The sequence below is a fragment of the Thalassophryne amazonica genome, chromosome 12 (genome assembly GCF_902500255.1).
Source record: "Thalassophryne amazonica chromosome 12, fThaAma1.1, whole genome shotgun sequence".
In the NCBI taxonomy this organism is placed as follows: Eukaryota; Metazoa; Chordata; class Actinopteri; order Batrachoidiformes; family Batrachoididae; genus Thalassophryne; species Thalassophryne amazonica.
In genome coordinates this window covers 43,092,263-43,118,125 of record NC_047114.1, presented here as the reverse complement: position 1 = coordinate 43,118,125, position 25,863 = coordinate 43,092,263, and the positions used below count along the sequence as shown (strand labels likewise).

The 25,863-nt window shown below is 39.9% G+C and overlaps 1 protein-coding gene across 1 annotated transcript; it reads left to right on the top strand.

Annotated features, from left to right (window-relative positions):
* The first annotated feature begins 399 nt into the window (after positions 1–399).
* Positions 400–24,332, top strand: xirp1 (xin actin binding repeat containing 1). Its single transcript, XM_034184151.1, is given in 6 exon segments — positions 400–693; positions 963–1,029; positions 12,599–12,750; positions 12,947–12,988; positions 17,449–19,963; positions 19,966–24,332. Coding segments are annotated over 6 exon segments (7,224 nt in total). The 5' UTR covers positions 400–492; the 3' UTR covers positions 24,213–24,332.
* The last annotated feature ends 1,531 nt before the right edge of the window (positions 24,333–25,863 follow it).

Sequence of the window (25,863 nt, the reverse complement as noted above, 5' to 3'; positions counted from 1 at the left end):
TAGCTACAAGTATACAAAAAATATACTTTAAGTACAATCTGTTAAGTATATCTGATTAGTGCATAAGTAAACTGAATGTATGCTCACTTATTTTTAGTTTAAATCTTCAACTTTACTCCTGGTAAAGTTGAATAAACTTGTTTATCGTAAGGGTGCACATGTTGGGTTTTCACACTTTGTAACTTTGACTTCACAAATTCCTAGTTGAGCACAAAGGTCATGTTAACAAGTTAGTCTGTAAATGTGTTCAGTTACCAAAGCTGTGCCGAACTGCAGATCTCTGCGTATGTGGAGCATCAACTCCAGGTAATACACCATTTTCTGCCTTACTGACTACAATTTAAGGAACGGTGCCCTTTGTAAAGACACATTAAAGTAAATCAGTCATTGCTGCAGGTGTCTGAAAGCAGTGCAGAAGGTCAGTGGAGGAAGCTGAGCAGCGTGGGCCACCAACGACCTGGAAGAAATGTGAATCTATCCAGAAGTCGTTCTATGGACTACCTGCCACAGAGAGAAGTTTCTGGGACCAAAGTTCTATGTGCCCTGTTTGAGTCCAAGGCCAATCAGCAGTACGGCATCTCCAGCAGCCCCCAGCTGGCTGCCACTGGCAGTAAAAATAGAGAAGACTGCTCTCTGCAGGACTGGAGATGTAATAAAACTCCTTTGAAGGACGCAGTCATTCAGGCACGTGCTGTATCTTGGTTTATGTCCGTGTAAATCATCATCATATTGATTGATTATCTTTACACTGTGCACATTCTTTACAGCATATTCTAGTGACACTGCAGCTTATCAGACAAACTGAAGGCGGTTGAATGTAACTTGTTAGAAAACAGCTGTTCTAAGATTAACAGAAAGAGAAAAAAACACTAGACCTAACTATAGCTCTCAATGAGCATCATCCTTTGATGTGTTGTTCTGTGAGTACACCACTAATAATGGCACATGCTGATTATTCACAGGTGGAAGAAAGAAAGGCTGTGAATGGGCTCCTGGAGGGTTATGACAGAGCGAGCAGGCACTCCCACGGTGAGCCTCAGTACTGACTCAGGTTTATAGTAACTGAGACCTGATAGGGTCAACAGGAATGGTAACAGGCATCTCTCAAAGCCATGAGGTCAATGGTCTATTTTGGTGCCACAGCTCACAATCTGCTGTTGTCACACTATAACCCAAAATCAGGACTGCTGTCACTGGACATGTGCTAAGCAAGTAATGTATGAGTCAAAGTAAATATAGTGAGATGTTAATGCAAAAGTGTATGAGCCTGACTCTAAAGCAGAGGTCTCAATCATAAGCTCACAGGCCATTTATTATTATTATTATTATTATTATTATTATTATTATTATTATTATTATTATTATTATTATTATTATTATTATTATTATTAAGTATTCCATGTGACAGTTTCCCTTCAGACATCCATGGTCGAGGCAGTCTGTCAGTGATCATTATAAACACTATACTTTTATAGATTAGGTTTATGACATTATTTTTATTTCCCATTACCAACATTTGTCTGTTTGTCTGTCTGTAAACAGCTTATCTTATACAACCCCAATTCCAGTGAAGTTGGGATGTTGTGTAAACTTTCCTAGTCTTTTGTTGCCCATGTCCCAGCTTTTTTGAAACGTGTTGTAGGCATCCATTTCAAAATGAGCAAATATTTGCACAAAAACAATAAAGCTTATCAGTTTGAACATTAAATACCTTATCTTTGTGGGGTATTCAATTGAATATAGGTTGAAGAGGATTTGCAAATCATTGTATTCTGTTTTTATTTACATTTCACGCAAAGTCCCAACTTCATTGGAATTGGGATTATACACACAAAGAAACAATTTGGATTTTAATCCAGTTTGGTGGCAAAGGATGGCTTTCAGGGGTAGCACAGTGGCTTAATGGTTAGCACTGTTGCCTCACAGCAACATGGTCATGGGATCGATTCCCATCTGGGACCTTTATGTGTGGAGTTTGCATGTTCTCCTTGTGTTTGCGTGGGTTCCCCCAGGGTGCTCCAGCTTCCGCCCGTATCCAAAGACATGGAGGCTAGGTGGTTTGCATCTTTAAATTGTCCGTAGGTGTGTGGGTGTGAATGTGTTTGTCTGTCTATATGTGGCCCTATGACAGACTGGCATCTTGTCCAGGGTGTAGGCCACCTCACGCCCTATGACTGCTGGGATAGGCTCCAGATCTCTCCATGACTCTTAATTGGAGTAAGTGGTTGAAGATGAGTGAGTATGGCTTGTATGAGGGCAAATGTTGATTATTTGTATGCAAATATGGATCCATTCATAGTTTTACATAAATTTTTATGTTTTCAATTGATTTCTTTGTTATTTTTACTTTGTCAAAACTGCAGCACTTGTACATTGACTCTGATAAGAACAGATTGACACAGCACTTTTTAGTATTGGGGGAGGTACATTCTCTCTGAATGTCCTCTAGTTACCATGGGTACCTCACTATGTTCTCATTGCTTTTTGTCTGTTTGTTAGTCAGCAGTGTATGAAGACAGGCTGTAGACGGATTTCAATTCAATTTAATGGGAAGGTAGACTTTGAGCCAAAGAACAGCTGAAGAAACTTTGGTGTGAATGGCCATTAATGTTTTTCCAGTCAGATGCTGTTTTAAACTGAGGATCCTCTGGTCAAAAGGCTACCGCTTTAACTACTTGACCATCACCTCCCTTTACTAAGCCTTTTCGGTGCTTTATTGTGATTGAATACATTTTGTATTTGTTGGCAGATAAACATACTTATTAAGATGTAACTATGCTTTTTGCAGTTACTGTATCTAATATAAGAATCGCCGCAGCAGGGGCGGTATTGCATTTGCTCTACTGTATTGTTGTGATCAAAAGGGACCTGAGCCAAAAGGCGAGGCTCTCAATCTACTGGTCAATCTTTGTTCCTACTCTCACCTATGGTCATGAGGGTTGGGTCATGGCCAGAAGAACTAGATCACGGGTACAAGTGGCCGAAATGGGTTTCCTTTGGAGGGTGGCTCATGTCTCCTTTAGAGATAAGGTGAGAAGCTCGGTCATCCGTGAGGAGCTTGGAATACAGCTGCTGCTTCTTGCATTGAAAGGAGCCAGCTGAGGTGTTTTGGACATCTAGTAAGGATGTCCCCTGGGTGCCTCTCTAGGGAGATGTTCTGGGCATGTTCATCTGGGAGGACACCCCAGGGAAGACCCAGGACTAGGTGGAGAGATTATATCTCCACATTGGCCTGGGAACACCTTGGGATCCCCCAGTCAGAGGTGGTGAATGTGGCCAGGGAAAGGGAAGTGTAGGGTCCCCTGCTGGAGCTGCTTCCCACGCGACCCGATACCAGATCAGCAGTTGAACATGAGTGAGTGAATGTTTTCAAAATATGACGGTAATGTGTTCATGATAGCATTACAAACATGTATATTCTTTTATCAGCACATAATGTCAATAAACATTTCACAAGTCCTTATAAAGGCCTTATTACCAATTAACTAACACTTATTACATTATTATACGGATGTTAATAGAAGTTAAAGAAATCTCTCAATTGTGGAGGCAGAATGTAGAAATCGTCCTCAGAAACACCAGAATATAAAAATATCAGAGTGAAGGCCTGACAGTTTGGTAAGCGGTTATCTCCTGTGCTCATTGACGCGTGGAAACAGCTAAATAAAGACAGAGGACAAAGTGGTGTGAATGCATAACTAATGTGTTCAGCACACATGCTCAAGATAGGAGGGAGGATTTAGCCGGCAGTTCTGGTGTTGACCTCGGCCGACACTTCAGCCACTCTGCGTCTTTGGAATTCCAGTGTGTGGTAGTTGGTACTTTGATCCTGTGGTATTACTGAGACTATGGATTAAGATTGCATTTCTTTACTGACAATATTTGTATTTGGATGGTGAGTAAAAAAAAAAGATATTCTGCCACACTGTGATAGGATTAGTTTTACATGGGGATGTGGAGTAATGTAATTTTACCACAGGATGTTATATTTATGGCTGATTCACATGGGATAAGAAATCTCATACAACTTCCTTCATAAACAGGGCTGAGGCACTGCTGTCAGCCCTCAATGATAATATAATAAATAATATAATAAAAAAAATACATAACAAACAAAACAGATAATTACGAGGCTTCAGTGTTTTTTCTTTTTTCATTTCTGTGGTCTTCTCTTTGTGACTGAATGAATCCATCTTCACATTCACTCTCATTGTCTGAAATAAATGAACTGTTGGCAGCACTTTTTAAACTCATGTCTCTCCCTGTAGAGTGCACTCTGATGTGCCAAAGTGGGGCAGGTGCTCCAAACACCTCTCACACAAAAAAGTGCACCATCCCACTGATGTTGCATTTAATGTCACTTTATTTTTTTTTATTCAGCATGCTGCAGAAGAGTTACAGTGAGGGCATGTGGACCTGAGGCACTGACATGTTCCCATGATTTCAGAGACTGTAGCCATAATATGTGTCATCAGACTTTAACATAAATTCCACACAAATAAAACCCAGATGTGAAAGTCAGATCTTCCAAAACTGTCTTCAAGTGTCTTCATACTTGAGATAAACTGTTAAAAAAAAATGCTTTTCTAAAGGTTATGGCAAAATTTTTCCTGACATATCTATTATCTTGGGTTGCATTCAGAGTGGAATAAAATCACTAAGAATCCCTGGTAATAATCCCCCCATGCAGTCCTAATGGCTTAAGAGTAGAATTATTCAAAAAAATGGACTGTATGCCTTTGTTTTTATGCAGCCTTTTTCACATCCTTCTTCTAAAATCAGACCATTACTGAGAATTTCCCTTACTTACAGACCGTTCTGTGACACACAAACTCTACGGTCCTCCCAGAACCCGATATAGTGACTGACAATGTATCTCTGGGAATGGGCAGTGGCACGATGCCTCAGTCCTTCACAAACAGAGGTGATTGACTCAGGCGAGGAGCAGCCTCCCAAAAATAGTCTTTCACTTGGGCAGCAGCTCTGATAAAAATCAGCTGTCACTGAGGCCAAAGGGCCACAAAGAGTAAAAGGCAGAGAGGAGCACAGAGGAGCCAAAGGAGCACGAACACAGTCTGGAATCCAACGCAGCAAAGTGAGTGCAGACAAACCGGTGGCATTTTAGTGAGTACTTGGAATGCGGAACTCAGGTTCAAAAAGATATGAATGATTTAAATGTCTTTAAAAATCTTAAATTTGTATTATTTGTATTATTATGTGCCCGTTCTGTATGTAGAATGGATGGAGAGTGTAGTTGCTAGTGCAGACTTACAGCTTATGTTAATGTTTTATGTTGTGACAGTGATATACAGAGGACATTTTCTAAGCTTCAGAATATTAATTCCTGACAGTGCAAACGAAAATAAAGTCAGTGGTGCAGCTTTGTAATTGTGGAAGTGATATCACAGCTGCACAAAGTCGTATATTAAAATGACCTTGTGTACTTTGTAAAGTGACTTTCTTCCGTAAGTTATAATTAGTCATTGTTTGACAATCATAAATCTTTTTAACAGGCCATCATGGGATGCATTCTTTAATTTATCACAAAATGAAGAATAAAATATACATTAAAATGCAGCACATTAAAGATTAGAAGAAAAAACAAATTGCAATTGTACCACACTGTGTGGCGAACAGTTCAATAATCCATCACTATAGTTTAGTCTAGTTTAGTAAAGTTAAAAGTGTTTGTCTCATCAACAGCTGAAACCTCCAAATATTTGATGTACAATGATACACACACACACACACACACACACACACACACACACACACACACACACACACACACACACACACACACACACACACACACACACACACACACACACACACACACACACACATATATATATATATATAAAAGCATATTCTCACATTTAAAACAATGGCATCGTTCAGCATTTGGCACATTTTTCTTGACAAGATAGCTTTTTCAAATCATTATTTGTTATTTAAATCATTTTAAATATTTATAGCTTTAATATTTTTAGCTTTAACGTTGTTTGCGGGTTGGGGGGTTGAATGGGGGTGGGGATGGCCTCTTTGTGGGAGTTCTTTTGGAATGCAGCTTTTCATTACAGTCTGTGAATGTGACTACAAACAGCTGATGGTGACAAATATGGCGGCGAAGAACAAATAGCAACTGGATTTTGCCATCATTTGTGCAGCTGCTGGTGGCTGGGGCGCCCTGACATTACTGCACCGTTAACAGCTCCTCTCCATCACATGCAGACTTAATGGAGTCCAGACACACAGAATCACAAACACAGCTACCTGACCCTACCAGAAGATAAGCAGAATTTAATGCAGTGCTGAAACCACAACTAAAAAAAAAGGGGTCCTCTTGTAATATTTAGAGTTTCATAGGCAGATCTAAGTTTGATGAGGTTCCTCTTCTAACCCTCCAAAATTTCAGTACCCAACTGTAACACCAGCAGAAAGATGACATCTACCATTTGGAAGCATAAATTTTCAGCCTCAGTTTCTTACATTCTTTGATTGATCTGGTCCCATAATGTACCCATAAGATTCTGTTGATGTGTGGCAAAGGCATAGACTGAGCCACACACACCACAAAATAAACGTATCTATTTTTCATTATTAACTTGGTTTTGTTTAAATGATTAAAATGCATTGCGTTCTTGTAAATCAACTCCGCCCAAAAACCAGAACCTGGTGAAAATAACAAACAGAAGGATTTGTTGTGTATTATTAACACGTGCACTATATAATAAGCAACTGCCATTCACTTTGAAATATATACTGGCACACTTAGTAAAAATTCTGTAATCCAACAATAAAATAATCATGACACCACCTCCCACTATTTCACACACACACACACACACACACACACCACACACACACACACACACACACACACACACACACACACACACACACACACACACACACACACACACACACACACACATACACACACAACGCTTCTGTCTGTTCAGCCGTCGATGATAATGTTTTAATTCCAAACTCATGAGGGGCGCTGGTGTTCTGGTCTGCTCTTTTGTCCTGTGTCAGCTTTCGCTCTGAATAGAGAATCGTGTCCAAATCTGGACATTAGTTACAGCTGGATAGCCTCTACATCACACTGACCTGTTAACCACTGATGTTCACAACACTGATGATCAGATCGGTTTCCCAAACTAATGAAGCTGGTGTTACTCTTAATTGAAACTTAAACCAACTCACATGTTGTTTCCACCTGAGGGTGTTTTTTTTTATAGATGACCACATGACTGTGTCATGCAGAAAAGCTGAAACTCTTTGAACATCACAGCAGTCTCATAGCAATCTGAGGGTATGTGATGACATGATGACTTTTGTGATTTTATATGTCTATGCCATTCATTTATTCATTCATTTTCTATACCTGCTTATGTCAATTAAGGGTCAATATGTGTATGTGTGTGTGTGTGTGGGGGGGGGGGGGTGCTGGAGCCTAACACAGGAGTCACAGTGTGAGATGAGGGGAACACCCTGTACAAGCATGTAGTTTAGAAATGCCAGCACCCCCCCCCCCCCCCAAAAAAAAAGAAAACAAAAAAACAAAAATTTATGAATATTTCAAGTTGTAATCCTTGTATATACGGTGGCATGCAAAAGTTTGTTAAACTTATTTTTCACAAATTTTAATTTTGTAATGACATCAAATTAAAACAAACCAACCAACAAACAAAAAGATGGCACATTACCCCCCCCCCCCCCCCCAACCCTGCTTCTCAATGTTGAAATGAATAAAATGTGAAAACAACTCAATTTGACTTAATGTGAAAACAAACATTTACAACATGACATAAATTAAGTATTAGTGCACTTTATTAGAACACAACTATACATACATGCATAGTAACACATGAACAAACCTCATTTTTTGTTAAGAAAAAATTGTTTATAAAAACAAAAACAATGAACATGTACATTTTGGATTTTAGCACCTTAAATACAAGTTAGATCAATACAATACAATACAATACAAGATAGAACAATCTGAGATTTCTGCCGTCTGCCAATCTGGATCCGGATCACCTCCAAAATTCAGTGGAGTCTTCCATGCCCTAATATGAATCTGTGGTGCAAATTTGTCATAATCCATGCAGTAGTTTTGACGTAACCCTGCTAACAGTCAGACATACAAATAAATAAACACCAATGATTTATTTTATTATGTCCGCCACAGTGTCTCCATCTGACTGTATGGAGCTGGGGTAAACCATAATGCCAAAGAAGATACAACATAGTTACCAGGAAAAAAAAAAGAAAGAAAGTAAGTAAGAAAGAAAGTAAGAAAGAATGAAAGAAAAAACAAACAAACAAACCAGACAGTGTAAGATTTAGGAATGAGGACAGTTTGTGTGATTTGCTTGAGGAAATTTTGACACATTTCCTTTTTGAATGCATTTTATCAGTAATGCTCTGGGTTGATGTTCAACATTTTTGTCAAAAACCCTTGAAATACCTGTGCACTTTAAACTTGTATTATTATTATTTTAACTCGTGAATAAGAAATTAGATAACTCAGCCACATGGGGTGTGCAGCCAGTACATTCTGAGTGCCGGTCCCAAGCCCGGATAAATGAGGAGGGTTGCGTCAGGAAGGGCATCCGGCGTAAAACAAGCCAACCCAACTATGCAGACTCAGAATCGAATTCCCATACCGGATCGGTCGCGGCCCGGGTTAACAATGTCCGCCACCGGTGCTATTGCCCAACAGGTTGCCGGTGGAAATTGGGCTACTGCTGGGCGAAGGCGACGAAGAAGAGGAGGAAAACGTTGCCACGAACAGCGGGAGAAGAAGAAAACTAGAAGGGTGGAAATGAGAGTGGGGACTTTGAATGTTGGTAGTATGACTGGTAAAGGGAGAGAGCTGGCTGATATGATGGAGAGGAGAAAGGTAGACATATTGTGTGTGCAAGAGACCAAGTGGAAGGGAAGCAAGAGCAGGAGCATCGGCGGTGGGTACAAGTTGTTGTACCATGGTGAGGACAGGAAGAGAAATGGTGTTGGGGTCATTTTAAAGGAAGAGTATGTTAAAAGTGTGTTGGAGGTTAAGCGAGTGTCTGACAGGGTGATGAGTGTGAAGTTGGAAATTGAAGGGGTGATGATGAATATCATCAGTGCATATGCCCACAGGTAGGTTGTGAGATGAAGGAGAAAGAAGATTTCTGGAGTGTGTTAGATGAGGTGGTGGAGAGTGTGCTCAAGCATGAAAGAGTGGTGATAGGAGCAGACTTCAATGGGCATGTTGGTGAAGGGAACAGAGGTGATGAGGAAGTAATGGGTAGATATGGTATCAAGGATAGGAATGGGGAAGGACAGATGGTAGTTGATTTTGCAAAAAGAATGGAAATGGCTGTGGTGAATACCTACTTTAAGAAAAGGGAGGAGCACAGGGTAACATATAAGAGTGGAGGAAGGTGCACACAGGTGGACTACATTCTTTATAGGAGATGCAAGCTAAAAGAAATCACAGACTGTAAGGTGGTAGCAGGAGAGTCACTACACAGCATAGGATGGTTGTTTGTAGGATGACTTTAGAGGTAAAGAAGAAGAAGAGAGTGAGAGCTCAACAAAGGATCAGATGGTGGAAGCTGAAGGAGGAAGACTGTTGTGTGAAATTTAGCGAGCAGGTGAGAGAAGCACTAGTTGGAGGGGAAGCAATTTTGGACAACTGGAAAAGTACTGCAGATGTGGTGAGGGAGACAGCTAGGGCAGTACTGGGTATGACATCTGGACAGTGGAAGGAAGACAAGGAGACTTGGTGGTGGAATGAAGAGGTCCAGGAAAGCATAAGGAGAAAGAGGTTGGCAAAAAGGTTTTGGGATAGTCGGAGAGATGAAGAAAGTAGACAGGAGTACAAGGAGATGCGGCGTAAGGCGAAAAGAGAAGTGGCAAAAGCAAAGGAAAAGGCATATTGCGAGCTGTACAAGAAGTTGAGTAGTAAGGAAGGAGAAAAGGACTTGTACCGACTGGCCAGACAAAGGGACAGAGCTGGAAAGGATGTGCACAGCAGGTTAGGGTGGTAAAAGATGCACATGGTAATGTGCTGACAAGTGAGGAGTGTGTGCTGAGAAGGTGGAGGGAATATTTTGAAGAGTTGATGAATAAATAAAATGAGCGAGAGAAAAGGCTGGATGATGTGGTGAGAGTAAATCAGGAAGTAAAAGAGATTAGCAAGGAAAAAGTGAGGGCTGCTATGAAGAGGATGAAGAGTGGAAAGGCAGTTGGTCCAGATGACATTCCAATGGAGGCATGGAAATGTCTAGGAGAGATGGCAGTAGAGTTTCTAACCACATTGTTTAATAAAATCTTGGAAAGTGAGAGGATGCCTGAGGAGTGGAGACGAAGTGTGCTGGTTCCTATTTTCAAGAACAAGGGTGATGTGCAGAGCTGCAGTAACTACAGAGGCATAAAGCTGATCAGCCACAGCATGAAGTTATGGGAAAGAGTAGTAGAAGCTAGGCTTAGAAAACAGGTGAAGATCTGTGAGCAGCAATATGGCTTCATGCCGAGAAAGAGCACTACAGATGCAATGTTTGCTCTGAGAATACTGTTGGAAAAGTACAGAGAAAGACAGAAAGAGTTACATTGTGTGTTTGTGGACTTAGAAAAAGCATATGACAGGGTGCCAAGAGAAGAGCTGTGGTATTCTATGAGGAAGTCTGGAGTGGCAGAGAAGTATGTTAGTGTAGTGCAGGACATGTACAAGAATAGTGTGACAGCGGTGAGATGCGCAGTCGGAATGACAGACTCATTCAAGGTGGAGGTGGGATTACACCAAGGATCAGCTCTGAGTCCTTTCTTGTTTGCAGTGGTGATGGACAGGTTGACAGATGAGATCAGACAGGAGCCCCCATGGACTATGATGTTTGCAGATGACATTGTGATCTGTAGTGAGAGTAGAGAGCAAGTTGAGTCTAGTCTGGAGAAGTGGAGATATGCTTTGGAGAGAAGGGGAATGAACGTCAGTAGAAGCAAGACTGAGTACATGTGTGTGAATGAGAGGGAGCCCAGTGGAATAGTGCAGTTACAAGGAGTAGAAGTGGTGAAAGTAGATGAGTTTAAATATTTGGGGTCAACAGTTCAAAGTAATGGAGAGTGTGGTAGAGAGGTGAAGAAGAGAGTGCAGGCAGGGTGGAGTGGGTGGAGAAAGGTGGCAGGAGTGATTTGTGACCGAAGAATATCAGCAAGAGTGAAGGGGAAAGTTTACAAAACAGTAGTGAGACCAGCTATGTTGTATGGTTTAGAGACAGTGGCACTAACAAAAAGACAGGAGGCAGAGCTGGAGGTGGCAGAGCTGAAGATGTTGAGATTCTCTTTGGGAGTGACAAGAATGGACAAGATTAGGAATGAACATATCAGAGGGACAGCTCAGGTGGGACGGTTTGGAGACAAAGTCAGAGAGGCGAGATTGAGATGGTTTGGACATGTGCAGAGGAGGGACCCAGGGTATATAGGGAGAAGGATGCTGAGGATGAAGCCACCAGGCAGGAGGAGAAGAGGGAGACCAAAGAGGAGGTTCATGGATGTGCTGAGAGAGGACATGCAGGTGGTTGGTGTGACAGAGGAAGATACAGAGGACAGGGTGAGATGGAAACGGTTGATCTGCTGTGGCGACCCCTAACGGGAAGAGCCGAAAGACAAAGAAGAAGAAGAAGAAATAAGAAATTAGATAGAAATCTGATTTTAAAAAAACAAGCCTACATTTGGTGAAATGTTGCCAAAGTTCAGATCTTTTTTCTGTTTTCTCAATTGACTTTAAACACTACCATATTTAAATCCAATAATAAGAATGCAATTACAACATATGTACTTAGTTAAAACTACATGTTTAACACATGACTTCTGGCAATATGTACATTTTGTAGTTCTGTTTTTAAAATGGTTTTTATTATGTACTTATGTATTTACTATGCTATTTTTGTACTGAAGTAGCAAAAAGGCCCTTAAAACATGAAATAAAAAAAATATATAATTTTAAAAACATAGTACACCACAGATGTATGAAAAACTGATTAACAAGAGTTTCATATTACAGCTTTAAATAAAGTACAAAATGAAGTGTAATATTATGTAACAGTATAATATGACTATTTGATTAAATATTTCACACTTGTCTCAGATCTCTTCTCAGTCAATTTATCCTTATTTTATGCTGTAAATTGTGATGTGAACTCCTTCTGATATTACTTGATTTGTCTTCTTGCAATTTATAGCCAGCTGCTGATTTTATTTTGTGACAGTTAATTGTTTGTGTAATGACTGACTGTTTCAATTTTATGTTCATTCAGTTTAATATGTAAATCACTTCATGTCTAATTTTTAAAGTGCTTTACAAATAAATTTGATTAGATGATTATAATTACACAACTGGCAAAGAACCCGAAATGGACAATTGTATGGTAATGGAATTACAATCAAAGTAGATTTTTAGTGGTAAGCTAAAATATGGACATAAGTAGAAATAAGTAGAAAAAAGACCCAAACTGATTTTTTAAAAGACATTTGTTACTGTTATCCTTCTGAGAAAACTTTATGTTAGGAAGACTTCATGTTGGTTTTTTCTTGTTGTTTGCAGAAAACAAAAACCGTGCATCAGTGATTGAAAGGGGCACAACAGTAAAACAAGGAAGAGACAGAATTTCAACTTCATCCTCAGTGAGAGACAAATCAGTTGTCTATCTGTCCAGAGCAGCAGCTACCAACCCCACAGGAGGCTCGACCCCAGCGGTGAGTTCCTAACATGCCTCACATTCTTCAGCTCATATGGGCGCCGTCTGGGAATGATGACTGCACAACCAGAACTCCTCATACTCTACTGCATTGCACCCTAGAAATGTATCATTCATTTACAATGGAAAGACAATATTATGTTACTAACAGTCAAAATGCCTCAAATTCACATTTTGTGTTGTTTGTTCAACAGGAATTCACTGGGAAAAAAGGAGCAACAGCTAAACTCAGTAAGGTACAGTATAGTTGACTTAGTTAACATAAGGACAGTGTGTGTGTTCTAAATGTGTGCTGTGCACTTCATGCCTTCTTGTTGCTTGCTTGAAAAAAAAGACAGTTTCCTTTAATCAAGGCAAAATAAACACAATAAGAAGCTGTTTTTACTGTACTAAAGACATGCAGATTAGGTGAATTGGAAATTTTATAATTGTCCAGGTCTCCATTGTAAAAGAGATCTTGATCTCAATGGGACTATCCTGCTTAAATAAAGGTTAAATAAAAAAAAAAAAGTTGATCTGGTCAGTGACATTTCACATTTAGAACAAGTATTTCTGAGAAAATCAGAAGTGATGCTCTCCACTCTAAAAAATGAACCACTGTCTCAACAAGAAAAAGTGATGTAACAATTTGCATAGATTTTTTAAGTTATTTCAACTTAACTAAAGTTATTTCAACTTAGCTAGAGAAGTCTTGTGGGATTAACTCAGTTGAAAGTTGAAATAACTAAGTTGAAATAACTTCTTAAAAATCTATACAAAATGTTCCATCAATTTTTCTCATTGAGCCAGCAGTTCCTTTTTTTTAGAGTGTACTTTTTTTTTTTTTTTTACAATTCCTTACGGTTAGAGTTGTTTTAGAATCGTTTTGAGCTGTTTGCACAGCTACTAGATAGTTTGTTTGTGTGATTCCAAACCATGAACCAAATGTTACAGTACTCCACTTTTCTCTTGAATCAATTTGCTTTTATTCTCAAATATCTCTAAATGGTTCAAACCATGTACATAAATAAAAGTCACATGTGAGCCCGCTGTTCTCTCATTGGTCAGAAACTCTTTGTGTGACAGAGGGCCAATCCTGATGACCTCGGGCACCCAACAAAATTCTGCGAAGGCGCTGAGAGTCAGTATGAGAGTGTCAGTATGTTTTCTTGGTACAAACTGTATATCATAGTATGCATCAGAAACACACAAAAAGACAATTTCATATTTATTTGTGTATTAAACAGCATATAAGCCATTTTAATGTAATGCAGAGACAAAGTTTCATAGTGATGTTGCGTGTGCAATAACGTTGACATCTGCAGGTGTAAGTAAGTAACTTCAACATTTAACAAACTGGCTACAATGGATTCTTAATCCAATAATAACATTTACAGATACTGATTGTTAATAATGGCTATCTATCTATCACACACATTTGAAAATCATAGAATAACTTCACAAAAATAAAATAAAACGATAAAGATGTTTTTTCAGGCATACATATGTCAATGATTTGAATTATGTTTACACAAAGCATCTTCAAGAATAAATTTGTTGAATTTATTGTAAATACAAATTTATGATTTACATCCACAGAAGAAGCAAGAATTAAAGCAAGCAACCACTAGGGCACACTAAAGATATATTGGCTTCATTTTTCAGATGTTCTATCTTTCATTTTGATTTGCATCCCAGTGATATACAATAAATATCATTGTACGAGATCTGTCCATAAAGAATCGTACCTTTTTATTTTTTTTTTTAAACTATATGGATTTGATTCATATGTTTTTACGTCAGACAAGCTTGAACCCTTGTGCGCATGCGTGAGTTTTTCCACGCCTGTCGGTGACATCATTCGCCTGTGAGCACGCCTTGTGGAACGAGTGGTCCTGCCCCGTCATCGGATTTTCATTGTCTGGGAATGGCGGAATGATTTGGGGGTTTTTTTCCATCAGAATTTTTCAGAAGCTGTTAGAGACTGGCACCTGGAAACTATTCGAAACATTTATCTGGCTTTCGGTGAAAATTAAGTACTCTCATCGCAAACCACTGATCGATTATAACAAGATGTTAAATCTATCATAAACGTACTTTTACAGCTGCTCATAAGGAGGAATGAACATGCAACTGTTTTACCAAGCCATTACAATATAAACATTACAAATAATTAACTTTTAGACAGCTACAAATGTGTTCTCCACCTCATGCAGTACACGAGAGAGAGAGAGAGAGAGAGAGAGAGAGAGAGAGAGAGAGAGAGAGAGAGAAAGAGAGAGAGAGAAGCACCAGATGAAACGGTCCTCTGTGATTCCAAAAGCGATTAGAGATGTTTTCAACATCCAACTCTGAGAGAAAATGATTAATCAACAAAATAATTATTTTATATATGCAGTGTCCAGCACACAAAGCATAGCATCCAGTGGGACAAAGCATGGCATCCAGCTGGGAACACAGCGGGTGGATTGTCACGATGAAGTGCGTGCAAGTGCACGGATCAAAGTCGTCCAAGTGGCAGGGCACCTTTAGAGTTGTAAACAAATTCAAATCTTTGTCTTCTATCCTTCCAACTGAACAGTGTTGATAGTGCATTTTTGCATTTTATGATGACCTGTGGCATGTATTGCTTTTGATATTATTAATTTTCCATAGGGACTATTTACCCATTGATAGTAAGCGTGTAAATTGAACATTCAACTTCCTCCTTTAGATCATAGGGATTGAGAGGGAAAGAAAAAAAGAGTGGGTCAATGTGAGATTCTTGAATACCGTCAGCAGGAAAAAAAAAAAAACATTGACCAGAGTTAATTTCAAACAGTGGTGCAAAGCTGATGTAGACTTAGACATATTTATTGTCATTCAGTAAAAAACATCACAGATGCTGTCACAGAATGAAATATCAATGCCCTGCATGAATAGATATAAACACAGAATAAAAGCATAAAATACCAGTCCAAGGTGTGTGATAGTGATAAAGTAAAAAAAAAAAAAAAACAAATATACAAAAATCCTATTGATAACTGTCTCTGTATATACACAACATACAATAAATAAATAAAAGTCACGGGATATTGCACATATAAAGATGCTACAAGGATAAAGTTGCCACCAGCTGTTACAGTGCATTCTATGTCCTACAATCTATACTACACAGTTCTATCGATTTGTATTTAACTGTCTTATGGTGGTTGGGTAAAAGCTGTCCCTGAATTTGTGTGCTTTGCAACTCAAGCTAAGGTACATCTACCTGAGGGAAGGAAGGAAAACAGATTGTTAAAGGGATGTGGTGTCCCTGATTATTCTTCTTACCCTCGACAAGCAGCGCTGTTCTGCCAGTTCACCAGTGGTTGGCAGCCTGGTCCTAATAATCTTCTCTGATGTAAACTGGAATAGCAGACAAAGCACACATATCTCGGCATACTTCTTTAGACATCATTGCACCATTCACGTAACACCATTACAAAGTACGTTGCTATTGTTACTTCCTTGCTATTTCGAGTGTACGGGGGGATTTGTATAACTCCGTAAACAGCTGCCTCATTCACTCTCATTCATTCTTTGCTAAAGTAATTATTTGAAAACTGGGTTTCTCTCATACAACACCAAAAGTGAAGCTTGATTGTTAATAGTATTTTAATATGATTGCGGTTGTCAATAGTAAACTTACGGGGGGTGAGAGAGAAGTTTTGGGACTGACCCGGAAAAAGTGGGACATGGTTCTCCATCTTTTGCATTCTGAGAAACCAGCATGTCTCGAGACTGTGTGAACTTTTGACTCACTGGGTGCAATGTTGATAAATGTTGGTTTCACAGAATGCTAAAAATGGAGAACCACGCTCTACTTTTTTCTGGTTAAGGCTCAACTTCTCAGTCACCTCTCATATAATTTAGCAGACCACTTTCACAATGTGTCGTCTCTGATCCAGTGTGCTGCAGCACAAACATAATATACATTACGTATTGTAGGAACTACTGATGTAATGATACTCCAAAATCACAGTTTGGTTTCATACTGTGAGTACGTACAATTCACGGTTTAACATGTTTTCAATATGTTGACTACAACAAGCACAAAATTAAACTGCTTTTTAAAAAAATTCAACGAGAGGGGGGAACTATAAATGGGCTCAGTAAGTTTCAGCATGTGTTTAAAACTTGTGTTCTTGACAGCAGAGTATGGTCACATATCTACTGCAATTAAAACACCTGTGCTGTTTGTTACTGCTTTCATTAGCTGGAGGCTGTTTAAATGCCACGGGGAGCAGTCATAAACATTTATGACATTGACATAATGTTTATGACATGTTCATGACTGTCATGTAACACTTATGACAGTGTTATGTCACTATTATGACGATACCTTCAAGTAAAGTGTTACCAAATTTTTTGGTACAATTACATGTACCGTTATAGCTTGAGTATGATCATCAACAAACATTTTAAACTGAAAGCAATATTGAGGCCCAAACTTTCCTTCAGTCCTTATATTGAGAATGTGTCTGTAGTGCGGTGTGCCTACTAACTGTTGTGAAGTGTTTTGCTAACCCCTGATGTGATGGAGGATGGTATGCTGTGACAAACATCTACAGAAGAAAAAGGTAACATATGGCTTTGCTTGCTAAATGCAACACAATCTAATATGTGCATGTTAACAAAGTAGTACTGGTTAAAATGAATAAATCCTGATGCTATTTCTGCTTTTTTATATTTCAAGATGGCTGACAAACCCAGACAGGTAACAGTTTCACAATCTGCCCAAGATGATGACGACCTACCTCTTCCTCCACCACCTCCTATCCCACCTAGACCTCTTGATTACGAAGGTCCTTCAGCGATAAGCAGCCTCCCTGTGCCTCCACCAAAAGAAACATTCTCGACCTTCTACCAACAGCGGCAAAAGAGTGAGCTAAAGAGGCTCTTTAAACACATCCACCCGGAGCTGCGAGCAAGTCTCGATGATGTTGCAGATGATGAGATAACGAAGGCAGTGCAGTCAGAAGACAGTCAGTCAGCAGATGCTTCCTATCAAGGAGAGGTTCAGTCCATGAGGTGGATCTTTGAGAACTGGGCTCTTGATAATATCGGAGATCCCCATGCAACCAAGAAGTTGCTCGATGAGGAGGACTTAAAAGGTGGAGATGTAAGAGGCACCTCGTCCATGTTTGAGCAAACTGACAGCATGCAGCAAGTTTCAGGGGCATTTGTTCAAAGACAAACCTCTGTCAAAGGAGATGTGAGAACATCGAGGTGGTTATTTGAGACCCAGCCCTTAGATTCCCTCAACAAAGCAATAACAGAAGAAGGTGAGCTGGTGGAAGCTGTGCTGAAAGAACCCATCCAACCAGGAGATGTAAGAGGAACTCGTCTGCTTTTTGAATCGAAATCACTCAGTGACTTGGGCCGCTGCAACTCAATAGAAGACCAAAACTTTCTGACACTGAAGTCTGAGGTCCACGAGCAGAAGGGAGATGTCCAAAGAACTGTCAGAGTCTTTCAGGCAGAGCCTTGCTGTGCTATCAGAGACAACAGTGGCATTATTCATGAAGTCAAATCCATCTGCAGAGAGGAGATCAAAAGCAACCATACCCGCAGTGCACGCTGGCTTTTTGAAACACAGCCTTTGGACATGATAAATAAGGGGATGGCTGGAGTAAAAATTATACGGGGTATATCTTTGGAAGAGGGGCAGAAAGGCGGAGTTGACAGAAAAAGGTGGATGTTTGAGACACAGTCGTTTGACACAATCCAAGAACTCGTCGGAGTGGACAGGTTTGAAGGAGTAGCATCTGAATGCACAAGAGAGGGTGATGTCATGAATAAACAAAAGCTCTTTGAGACACAACCTTTGGCAACACTTAAAGGAGATAAAGCAGAACCATCTTTGGAAAAGGAAGAAGTAATCGGAGGAGATGTGAAGACATCTCTGTGGTTGTTTGAAACGCAACAAATGGATGCCCTAAATGACAGCTGTCAAGTCGGGCACCTGGCAAAAATTACTCTTTCAAATGATGAACACGGAGCAGTAAAGGACAAAAAGCAAGTTTATGAAAGCAGCACCATCCAAAACAATATCTCCATCCAAGAACAACAGATTGAAAAGGGTGATGTTAAGAGATTCAAACATCTTTTTGAAACTATTCCTCTGAGCAAAATCACTCAATCTGATGAGACATATATCACTAATGAGAAGAAACAAGAAATAGCAGTAGGAAATGTGAAAGGCAACACAGCTTTGTTTGAAATGACTCCTTTATATGCATTAAAGGACTGCTCAGGTAATCTCCACAAGGTCACAACAGTCAGCCGAGAGGAATCAATCAAAGGGAAAGTCCAAAACTATAAATGGATGTTTGAAACCAAACCTTTGGACAACATTGGACAGGAAGTGAGAAATGTAGAGGTAATCAAAGGCATTACCCGAGAGGAGGATACAATGGGAGATGTCAAAATGGCAAAGTGGCTTTTTGAGACCCAGACTATAGATGGAATCCATGCCAAGTTCAACCCATCAGAGCAAGACACATCTGTCAATAAGGAGACTTGCAGAGGCAATGTCAAGACTTGTAAATGGTTATTTGAGACACACCCAATGGACATTTTGTATGATAAATCGGAAAACAAACATGATAAAGAAAATATCAACAGCACCACCAGTGTCAAATCCATTACCTGGCTTTTTGAATCACAGCCTCTCGACAGCATGACAGACAAACATGAGTACAACTTGAAGCTTTGCACCACCATACAGGATTCTGCTAAATCAGAAATTGGTGTTCAAACTGCCAAACATCTTTTTGAAACAGAAACTTTAGACAGAATAAGCAAAGTTGCAAATTCAGACAAATACGTGAGATGCGTCAGCGAAGTCGACATTCAATCAGGAGATGTATCACGGGTCAAAGAACTTTTTGAATCACAGTCCCTTGATGAAATAGGATCAGAAATGATGACAGCGTCTGATGAACAGAACCAAGATGAACACATTGAAAAGGGCTCAGTTCATAAAGTTACGTGGTTGTTTGAGAACTGTCCAATGAATCTGATCAATAACGACAATGATGATGCAAACACACAAAGAAGCAGTGAAGCTGAGGGCGGTGATGTAATCAACAAGAAGTTTATATTTGAAACCTGCTCACTGGACAAAATCCAGGACCAAAACTTTGAAGAGAAGTCAGCATGTGCCGAAAACCCTGTGACCAACGTTGATGTGAAATCAAGTACCATGATGTTGAGTCTCTGCCACTGTATGCTATCAGAGACAAGGAAGGGGAGTTTCATGAGGTAACAACTGTGAAAAAAGAGGAGATACTGAGTGGTGATGTAAGGGGAGCAAGATGGATGTTTGAGACAAAACCCCTTGATGCCATCAAAGCAGAGAATGAGGTTTACTTGATCCGAGCTGTTACCCAAGAAGATGCCAAGAAAGGAGATGTTAAATCAGCTCGATGGAAGTTTGAGACACAACCTTTGGACTCATTTACTGATAAAGAGGAGCCCTCTGTCAAGGTTACAGAAGACTCTGGAAGTTGTAACGTACAGGTCAATAAACAGACATTTGAATCGAACCAATCATCCAGGAGGTTTGTGAGAACTGTCAGTGTCACTGATGTCCAGCGTGGTGATGTCAGGACCTCTACATGGCTCTTTGAGAATCAAACCATTGACAGTCTGAAAGGAGAGCCCCAGGAACAGAATGTGGTAAACACAGTCCATAGAGAAGACACCTGTAAGGGAGATGTGAAACGCTGCACGTGGCTATTTGAATCACAACCACTGGACAAGATCAAGGAGCCTGATGACAACTCAGTACAAGGTGTTGAGGAAGCAATTCCAAAAGCTGATGTGAAGTGCACTACCTGGTTATTTGAAACAACCCCACTAGACAAAATCACTGCAAACTCTGCTTCTGATACTCTGTCATACTTGGATCAGATGAATTTTCTCCATTCAAGTGGTATCATAATAGAAGCATTTGAGAGCAGGAATGTTAACATGGCAAAATATCTGTTTAGAAACAATGAAGGCATAGAAACCCAGAAAGAAGAGGCTGTTGAGGGAAACATCAGGAACATCATCTTACAGTTGTTGTTCAAACCAAACCTAAAGCCCCAAGTTACTCTTCTTAAAGAAGTGGAAAAAGGTGAAATAAACACCTCAGTAGTGGAACTTCTGGATTATGAGTCAGCATCTACAGTCAGCTTCAACAGGGATCAAAGAATACAAAGCATTGTCCAAGTGATTGATGACCTCCTTGTTTATGACAAGAACTCAAAAAAAGGAATCATAATGCAAGAGACTGCAGAAGGACATGCGGAAATGTCAGTTTATTCCCTCATTAAAGCTGAGAGTCATGCCATAGAAAGGGGAGATGTCAAGTCTACAATTGGAAATCTGTTAGCTACCGCCAGTCACAAGACTGCAACCACATATAGAGTAGATGAAAATGAAAAGGGAAATGTCAACTTGTTCAAAAGTTGTATTGAGAAAGGGGATTTGCAATACCTTAAGAGTCTTCATACTGAGCTATCCGCAGATGAAGGAGACAGCCTTCTGACCCCCATCGAAATAGTACAGGGAGATGTGAAAGAAGCAAAAAGAAGTCTCTACCAACAAAAAGAGGATGTACAACGAACCATTTCCGATGTATTGCCAGGAGACGTAAGAAACACCAAAAAAGTTTTTTCCTCTGAATGCTCTTTCAGTGTTGAAAAGTGTATCCCAAAGGATGAAATCATCCCTGGTGATGTCTTGACAGTGAAGCAACAGCTTGCAACAAAACAACCCGTGATGATGGAAAAAGAAGAAGTTGTAGCTGGTGACATCAAAGCAACAATGGAGTCATTGGAACGTGCAAAGCAACAGAGCATGTCTATGGAGCGTGAGATCATTGTACCTGGAACTATCTATGATATGGACTTGTCAGCGCAAGGTCCAGAAACAGAAGGGAGTCAAGCACAAAAAGAGGTTATTATATCTGGAGATGTGAAAGCAGCGAAGAAGTCCCTTGAAATGGCTAAGAAGCAAAGCGTGCATGTGGACCGTGAAGCCATTGTTCCTGGAAAAATATACAACTTGAATATCTCAGGACAAGAGGAAAGCCCTTCTCCAGTGGCACAGTCTGTGTCCTTCTCTTCCCCTAAAGGGCAACACAATCCAAAGGTCAGTGCTGCAGACCAGAGAAGCAGTGTTTCCTTTACGGCTTGTCACCAGAGGGAAATAGCCCAAAGTGCAGCAATAGGTAGTAGTTGTGCAGCAGAATCACTGCCATCTTTTGCAAGTTATGAGTGTAATGGTGACATTGTACAAGATGAGGCAGTAGATATTTACAGAGGAGATGTGAAGGCAGCAATTAGGTCTCTACAGAGTGCAGCAACAGAGCAGAAACTACTAGATAAAGAAGATATTGTAAGAGGCAATGTACAGTTGGCCCTGCAGTCTCTTGGAAAGTATAGCATAAATGTAACCAAAGGAGACTTTAATGCAGCAATGATATACAGGAATTCAGGGAAAGCTTGTTCAGGACGGACAAAGACAGTTCAAAAGCAGTGTACTGAGGTCTGTATGCCCCCATCTCATACCAAATTGTCTCCTTCAATTTCAGTAACCCCAGAAGAACCTCCAGCCATTACAAGACAGAATTCAAGACCCAAACCTCTGCTAAAGGAAAACGCTGATCCATCCAGTTCTGAAGGTGTATCTTCACCTCCAGGTCCTCAAAAAACAAACAGCAACAAACCACAGGAGCAGAAGCCTGCTTTACCACCAAAGCCACAATGGACAAAATTAGTGAAAATTCTGCAAACATCTGCTCCAGAGACCCATTTCATCATCAAAGACAACACAAAAAGTGAAGTGACATCTCCTACATGTGATACAGAGAAGATACATGACCACATAACGCAAAACCAACTAAGTAGTAAAAACATCCATGAAACAAGTCATGCAGCTGAAGAATCAAATCAAACCAATGAATGTCTGCCTGCTGACTCACAATCCAAACTGCATACTGGAAATCCACCATCATCAGAACACCACATGGACATGAAAATAACTTTAAACAGCACTAAGGAGGAAGTGGATAGAAACTTGGTTCGGAAAATCAATGCGGCTACAGAGATACAAATATGTTCCAAGAATATTCCAGAAGCTGGGGCAGAAGAAATGAGCATGAACCTTCTGACTACTGAGCAGAACCCTGAAAGAAGGGATTTGAACAGCAGCAACAAGACTGCTACCCAACAACAATCAGACTGTCAGCCTCCCAACATTTCAGCACACCGTACACAGCAAAACGACCTGATTGAAAAGCAAAACAAGTCTGATGGAGTTGTTTTAAGAGAGAAGAAAGTAAAGGAGTCAGAGACTGAGCGTCTACACAGGCTCTCTGTCCACAAGGAAGAAATCATGAAAGGAAACGTGAAGGCAGCAATGGAGATCTTTGACAATTTAAGGAAACGAGAAGAGCTCAAGGAAGTCCTGAGTCAGGTGCGAGAGATAGAAGGAGATACCAGTAAAGTAGACGTTAGCTCCTTGAAGACATTATACGAGAATGTACCTGCATGGATACCTGCAAGAAATGCTAAACACCGAAAAGCAGAAGAGAAGAGAATTGAAGTGGAAACAAAAGATGAAGATCTAGAGAGTATTTCCTCAGTTGATACTGCATTTGAAGACCTGGAAAAGGCAAGCAAGGAAATAATGAATCTAAAAGAGGAGACATTAGCAAAACTCGCTGACATTGAAGAGGCAATAAAAAAGGCTTTGTACTCTGTTTCTAGTCTGAAATCTGAGGCTGACATTGTGGGCTTGTCAGGACTTTTTCATGAATCTTTAAAATCTGAGCAACCTGCAAACAACATAAGAAAAATAAGTATTGTGTCGAGCAAGACCAAATCGGGTCAAATCAATGAAACAGCTGATGCCAAAGCTGTTTCAAACACAACTTCTCCCGAACAAGGAACACAAAGAAATGCTCACATTAAGCCACTTGTTAGACAGTCCAGTTCCCAATCATCTCCGTCATTCATCTCCATTCACTCGGCTGCTAGAAAGCCTGCTGAGCAACTGAAGACAAGTTCAACAGTTCAATCAAAAACAGAGAGCAATCCTCAAAGCAGCTGTGGTACCAATCAGGGTCAAGAGTCTGCTGCACAACGGCAGGTCAGCATTCTTCAGGTGAAAACGGCTCCAGACCCACCAGCAGGAGTCATTGGTACAAAAACTGTCAGTGAAATGTACGAAGAGACCGACTGTTTTGGAAATGTATTTGTTTCATCTGTGACTTCAACCTTTGTCACCAAGCAAGCTGAAGCAAAAACACCTGGACTATTTGAAGCGGAGCGGAGTCCAGCCAGATATGAAGGAATGACATCCAACTTCCAACAAAGATCTCCTCACCCGTTTGAAGACCATGTGTTGCACAATGAGAAAGGGACAGTGTTTGTAACATTTAGCCCATCAGTCGAAAAGCATTAAACTTCCCATTTTACTTTGATTTTATGAAAATGTTTGTTTCATTTATCATATCTGTTTTGTTTTGAAATGATGACATTGTTGACTATGATGTAAAAAAATGTTTTATGGATTTTATACTGTAACCACATTTTAGTGTTTTTAAGTGATACCCAATATTTTGTTGTGTAAATGGTTAAATAAAAAAAAATTAAAAGATCGTATTGTCACAGAACATATATTCTTGATAGATTTGATTCAATTAGATGGAACTTTATTAATCCCCTGGGAAGACTCCCCCAGGGAAATCGATGTTCCAGCAGCATTGTATAGCAGCACACAGGATAAGAAGCACACAGAGTATCAAAAGTGAAAATAAAAAAATAAAAAATTCAAATATAAATATAAATACCAGACATACTGATCACTACTGCTTTACTGGCTACTACTGTTCCTCTCTTTCCCATCCTCTGTCTTCCTGTTACGCCTCCTCTCCCTGATGGCCTGAGGAACAAAGGAGTTTTTCAGTCTTTTGGTCCTGCAGTTGGGAAGGAGCAGTCTGTGGCTGAAGAGACTCCTCTAGTTGCTGATGACGGTGTGCAGAGGGTGACTGGCATCGTCCATAATGTCCAGCAGGTTATCCAGTGTTCTCTAACATGACGGTTCCATGTCATTATTCCACAATCTAACTCCAACAGACTGACAATCACTGTGAATTTTGTAGGCCATAAGGCCTAAAGTTCATAGTGCAACTGCGATTGGGGGCATGTCCATGTTTACTTTGCTTTTTACATAGAACATAATCTGAGCACAATACAAGCCACAGTGTGCCAGTGGCTTGTATTTATTCTCTTAATTAATAAGGGGTGTGCTTTGGGAATAACAGAAATTACAAATATCAGATAGTTGTTTATCATTCTATTTAAGAGTCATGTCCACTTTATTCTGGCACATTGCTATTTAGATGGTGGACTGAGTAGGTGACAGAATTGAAAAGTTTTCTGGAGAGATTACAGATCTGCATGCAAAGTGTCAAAGCACGCAGTAGATCATTTATCAAAGCAGCATCCACCACAACTCCCTGAGGTGAAACAGATGAGTGACTCATTCCTGCAGTAAGCCCATACCCCTGACAGAGGAAACTCATTTGTGGGGCTTATATCTGCATATTAAAGGAACCTAACAAAAGACTCGAAAGAGCTAAAGTAGAAAATCATTCAAAAGTTTACCTCCTTATACATCTTATCTCCTAATCATTAACTGAACCAATTGCTTATTTACATGCTATCCACAAGAATAGCACAAAATATTCAAAAATAACAACCAGAGCAAGGAATTTTAGCTGAGGAAGCTTCTGTGATTTGAAGCGAAACGTCCTCACGTCAAGCAACCCAGTCCAGTCGAAGATTCAAGCTTCTCTACAGTAAAGTGGTTACAATTCTGTACAGTATCCCCAGGAATCCTTTAACTCCAGTTCCTGCATCAGAGTGATCATGAAAATATCTGCCACTCTGATGTGGGAACTTTTTTTTTTCCTGGGACTCTCAAAAATACAGGAATATTCCTGAAAATGATGATTGTTGTGTTCTTGGGACAACTGATGGAAAATATTATATGGCTACAGTAGCGATGTCGTAACTTAAAAACACAACAAAAGCAACACAATAATGTTATT